This window comes from Lepisma saccharinum, chromosome 18 (assembly GCF_977018435.1).
Source record: "Lepisma saccharinum chromosome 18, izLepSacc3.1, whole genome shotgun sequence".
Lineage (NCBI taxonomy): Eukaryota > Metazoa > Arthropoda > Insecta > Zygentoma > Lepismatidae > Lepisma > Lepisma saccharinum.
This window is the reverse complement of record NC_139246.1, coordinates 15,588,167-15,594,196: the sequence shown is the minus strand read 5'-3', so window position 1 is coordinate 15,594,196 and position 6,030 is coordinate 15,588,167. Positions and strand designations below refer to the sequence as shown.

The 6,030-nt window shown below is 41.6% G+C and overlaps 1 protein-coding gene across 1 annotated transcript in view; it reads left to right on the top strand.

Moving 5' to 3' along the window:
- The first annotated feature begins 4,355 nt into the window (after nt 1-4,355).
- The window catches only part of LOC146002676 (uncharacterized), a 33,936-nt gene continuing 32,261 nt past the window's right edge, over nt 4,356-6,030 (top strand). The window contains exon 1 of the mRNA XM_083140639.1: nt 4,356-4,586. Within this exon, the coding sequence (XP_082996765.1) occupies nt 4,396-4,586 (191 nt within the window). The 5' untranslated portion in view covers nt 4,356-4,395. The remainder of the gene's footprint in view (nt 4,587-6,030) is intronic.

Below are 6,030 nucleotides of genomic sequence, written 5' to 3'. Positions count from 1 at the left end.
TTGAAATTTTAAATCTGGGAACGCCGGGCGTACGGGCATACTATAACGCTACGCCACTGGCATTTACGCATATAGAAGACCTCGTGTATACATGCGCTAATAGACCACCCCCAACCCCGACTTCGAGTACTGACGGTTGTAGCCCTAAAGAAAGTGTGTCACGTATGGTAATTGGAGGGTGGCCCAAAAAAGGTAACCGAAATGTAGAACCGTTGTATTATGTGTTCGGTTACCTTTTTGGGCCACCCTGTATAAGCTAGATAGAAACAGAATAAAACATTTTAAGGATAAAACTGAAATATGGGGCTGTGCTTACTCTTTGGTGAAATCCACATTTTGTTAATTAGCTATGCTCTTCAAGTTTGCACATTTTGTGCAAAAGCTTTTTATTCGCTGTTATAAAAACAGCTAACGACCTCCCACCCCTCGACGCCAATACCTTGTTTGGAGCAAAGCACCCTGGGGTGACATCCGTTCGGCGCTGGATTCCATTCCCTGGACAATCCTGGAGAGTGGAAGTGTCGACGAAGCGTGTGACGTGCTGACTGATGTGATTCATGCAGTGATGAAGGATTATGTGCCACTCAAAAAAACGAAATCAAGCAAATACCCTTCCTGGTTCGACTCTGAGCTCTTGCTTGCCCTTGGAAACCGAAAAAAGGCCTGGGATCTCTGGAAACATTTTCCTAATGAATACACACGGAAAACTTTCACCGACTTACGACGTCACTCTAAACAATTGCAGAAGACCAAATACAGGGAACACATCAGTGCTATCACGAACAATATCAAATCAAATCCCAAACGTTTTTGGTCACTAATCAACTCAAGGAGGCAAAATTCCCGAATACCTTTGAAAGTAAAATATGACTCAGTATGCGCAGAGGGCCCTGACAAAGCTAATCTTTTTAACTCTTTTTTCTCCATAAATACAACCTCGAATTCACCGACTTCATTCCTTCCCAACCTCCATCCAGTTTGCTGTCACTCTCTAACATCTCTCTCCACGTCTCCAGAAGAAGTACAATACATCCTATCTTCAACGCCTCAAAATCGCGCCAATGGTCCTGATGAAATCCCTTCTATTTTCCTAAAAAACGCTGCTTCTTCTCTCGCTATTCCCTTCTCTATTTTATTAAACAGATGCTTCAATGAGGGTACATTTCCAGATTCATGGAAAAATGCTAACGTGGTGCCATTATATAAATCTGGAGACAAGTGTGCCGTTTCTTCTTATAGGCCTATTTCCCTTCTTTCACCACTTTCTATCGCCTGTGAAAAAATAATAAAGGACCGACTCTACAAATTTACCTCTCCATATATAAATACAGCACAGCACGGCTTCCTACCAGGCAGCTCCTGCTTAACCAACTTAAGCATTTTATTATCTGACGCTGTCAACTCTATATCTGAAAACTCTCAACTGGATGTAATATATCTGGATTTTTCGAAAGCTTTTGACTCTATAAACCACAATTTCCTGCTTCATAAATTATCCCACCGTTTCAATATTCATGGAAACTTTCTCTCTCTGCTCAAGCACTACCTCCAAAACAGACAACAAAAAGTTGTTATTTCCGGAATGTCTTCTTCTTATCAAGCTGTATCTTCTGGTGTACCTCAAGGCAGTGTTCTTGGACCTCTTCTCTTCATCCTGTACCTTGATGATCTTCCAGAATATCTTTCCGATTCATGCAAAAACCTTCTCTTGTTCGCTGACGATTGCAAAATATATAGTAAAATCTCCAATTTCAGTGACATGACACTTCTGCAAAAGAATTTAGATTCTCTAATAAAGTGGTGTGAATTATGGAACTTAAAACTCAACCCTCAAAAATGTACCATCATGACCTTCTCCTTGAAGAAAAACACATTTAATACTAAATATTTCATAAAAAATAATTGTATTCAAAGAGTTGCCGCACAAAAGGACCTGGGCGTCATATTTGACGAGAAACTTTCCTTTTCTGAGCACATCTCTACAGTCACAAGGGGTTCAATGCGTATGCTGGGTCTTCTCTATCGTTTCACGGAAATAAACAACTTGACTGCCCTCAGCACCTTTTACAAATCTTTTGTGTCACCTAAAATTGAATACTGTTCTCCGATCTGGTCTATGGCATGCCCCTCAAATTCAGATAGACTAAATTCCGTCCTAAATTTCTTCCTGGCCATTGTTCGACACCGAATTCCGTCCACAAAATACTTGCAAAAGTCCATCCTCCTGCAAATGTTAAATATCCAAACTCCTCAAGAGAGACATAGACTGGCTGACCATATATTTCTACACAAAATAGTGAATGGCAACATCAGAAGTGGCCGTCTTCTTCAGGAAATTCACTTTCGTGTGCCTGCCCGCTCAACAAGAAGCACTCTACTTTTTGCTTCTCAGAAGCCGAGATTGTGCCTCATCCAGCGCTCTCTGTTTCATAGACTGCCCAGTGATTACAATAATCTAGGAACCGAAATAGACATTTTTGAAAATCTGGACAAATTTAGAAGAAAGTTAGCTAAAAGTATGTAAGTCTCTTAACCACATGTAATTTTTCTGTTATTTTTTTGTTGTATTATGTTATTATTTTTTTTTGTCCTTATATTCTTTAAAATCGTTCCAATGTAAAATGGCTAACGCTGTATTTGGAATCTTCTATTAAATAAATAAATAAATAAATAAATAAATAATGCGATAAGTATGTAGCATAGTGTAACTGCACAAGAACACTCTTTTATGCATCGTAAGCGGTTTCCACAACAGCTATTGTTCTATGTGGTGGGAAATCTGCAGGTGAACAATTTAGATTTTAAGACTTTCTAAATTCTGAGAACAAATTTCCCAGCTGGGACAGAAACACCTATTCAGCTTAATGAACTGGTTGTAAACCGGCAATTATGCAGACTGAATCAGATAAATTGTTGTTTGCATAAGCTTGAAGAACATAATGCTACAATGCTTGTACAGAGTATTACCGTGCAAATTGTCCACGACTATTTACATTAATTTTTCTCTTCCGTCCTATGTTTTTTAAGCGATTGATTTTTACGTGTGCTGGTGCAGAAGTTGTCAACAGCTTGTTTTGAGTTTTCTTTTAATTCTTGAAGCTCTTATTGGTTCAAATAAAGTGCACGATTTTGGTGATGTACAATTTGCACCATACCCTCAAATCCTGCCATATTTTGCTAGCACGCGGAGAAAAACAGCTTGTATCTTTTACACACTGTAACGCGATTGTTTCTCCTTGCGACCTTGCACTAAATTCCATAATTTCAACCAGTTACGGTGTACTTTATAGATACAATTAGATTAACAAAGCTTCGTGTAAGAACACTAGATAACGATACGATTTGACTTAGTTTATTTTACTTCGCTTTTTTGCCACTTTTTGACTAAACGCGACGATGGCAATGAAAGGTGAAAAGCAGAGATGTCGCCAGATCCTCTTCAGCCTGCATGAATGCAGCCCAGGGTGTATTGCGTGGAAGAGAAGTTGTCAAGACAGACCTACGACAGACCTGTGATTTTACTACAAATCCGTTTGTCGTAGGTTCGATTCCTACCAGCGGCAAAAGAAATATCTTCACCTGAGACCTGCTCTCTTGAAACATAGTGTTAGAATGAATAAATGTAGTTAAAAGCACTAAACAATGGATAATGACCAATTAATACAGGATGGTGCATATTGTTTCTCCCAATATCAGTTGGCAACCCTGCCAGAACGCAGCTGCGCATGCGCAGAAATCCCCCACGTTTAGCCAGATGGAAGGACGTCTGGCAATCAGTCTGCCATGGAATGTTCACGTGTTCAGACACGAATCGTGACAGTGGAGGCGTCCATCTCCTGTTACGACGGTCCGTCTGCCTATACCGCGTTTGTTACAACCTGTCCCTTTTCCCGCGCTAGGGATCGCTTGACAGTTTCGGTGCCAATGAGAAACGAGGAAAAAATCGTCTGCTGGGCAGCGAGGAGCGAATGGAAGCCAGAAGAGAGGCGCTTACGTAGACGCTGTTGCTACGTTGCGTATTTTAATTGGCTGCCTGGCTTTGACTTTCCCCAGCACGGAGAAAAGGGGGCGATCAGCTAGCGCGGGAACCGGGACAGGTTGTAACGAACGCGGTATAAGCATAGGGAACTTCTGCGTTCCGACAGGGTTGCCAACGGATATTGGTAGATACTATATGCGCCACCCTGTATTATCGCATGCTAAAAATGTATGTTACAGACGAAGAGTTAAACAACACAAGTACGAGAAATCCAACTGATAGAAGCGTTATCTAATCAGAGTATTATGATTATTGTCGCTATCAGGGTGTGTGAGATGCATGCAGATACGTGCTGATAAATGCTAAGGAAGGTTAATACAAGCTCACAGAGGGCAAGGTATATTGAAGAACCAGGTATGGACGTCTGGGAAGCTTTTGTGAAGAACGGGCGACCGCATTTTGCCTTCCCTGAGGTCTGCGTCTGCCACGTTAGCATAGGAGGGTCCTTCCTAGGGGTCATGCAGATTTCGGACTGGGAATTTGGCGCCGAAGAGAAGGTGCTTCAAAGCGTTGCCAGCTTGGAGAGGCAACATGGAAGTTCAGTAAGGTAGGTGAAGCGTTGGAATTAGCACCGTCTAGTTCGTTGCACTTCTTGACTCTCTCTGCACTCGCGCGTCTGGCTGGTTACATCGAATCATATACTTCATTGATTTGGTGCCAAGCAGTGTATTTGGTGTGTGTATCCTGTTTGCACCACGTTCTGGAGCGGTGTAGTGTGTGGTGTATGATCACGTGGTGCGTGTTAACTAATCAGGCACTAGTTAGATATTTCCTAATTATTTACATTTGTACTTACCTTATATGCATAGCGGAACATTTTTCAACTTGAGATCATGTTTTTTTCACTGAAAAAAGGGTAATTTTTCACATTACAAGTATTTAATGGTCGTTGCTAATTCGCTTTCGTTACACACAATAGCAAATCTTGACTCACGTTGTCTATCGTCAGCTGATATGTAGTGTCGTCAACTGATATGCAGTGTTTCCAAACTTATAAACTGAAAAATGCCGCACAAACTATTCACAAAAGTTTTTTAAGCGAAAATTGATCCACAAACCATTCACGGAAGGTTAGGTTAGGTTCAGTTAGGTTAGGCAAACATAGAAATTTAAATTTAAAAAAAAAAAACCGCTCACACGTCATCTGGTAAAACTACCGCGTGGTTGCTACACTGACAGGGGGTTACATATTCGAACGCACGGAACATTTGATTCACGTAGTCGACGGAATGGTGGCACGAGCTATCGTGCAACGGAGATACATTAATGTCGAAAATAACATTATTTACCGGCCGAATAAGTTGCACGAATAGAAAAAACACTATTCCCAGCTTCCAAAAGTCCACAGGAAATCAATTCCGTAAGTACTCCCCCGTCATTTCTCCTGTAAACTTGAAGAAATGTGTTTTCACTATAACTGTTAACACTAATCAAATGAACATTTAAAGCAGAGGCAGGCATTCGTTGAATCTTCTGAACTTGAACAGCGCTATTCGTCAACTTGGTTGAACGTCATTTCCTTGCACCAGCATGACCCCGGGATATACCTACACTACATCTAGTGTGAAAAAAGTGCGGCGAACTATACCCCGCGACATGTTGAGTTTGCAGCAACTTTTCGCATATATAGACCCAAACGTGCACGCAGAATATAGTTCCACTGCAATACTGCCGATTTGCTCACTGTATGTGATATGAACAGCTCGATGGTTGAGGCAAGACTGGCGCGGAAGATTCTCGCGCGGATTAATACATAATACCTGCTGCAAACTTAACCTGTCGCGAGAGCCTCCCCGATGGTGTAGTGGTAACATCGTCGCCTTGTGATCAAGGGATCCCGGGTTCGATACCCGGTGGAGGCACATGGAACAGTGGTTCGGATCCCACTTTAAACTGTAGGTCCAGTCCTGATTAGCCTTTCTGTGCATAAAGCGGACTTAAAACCACAAATCAATCGAAACAAATCATTAACCTGTCGCGGAGCTTAGACG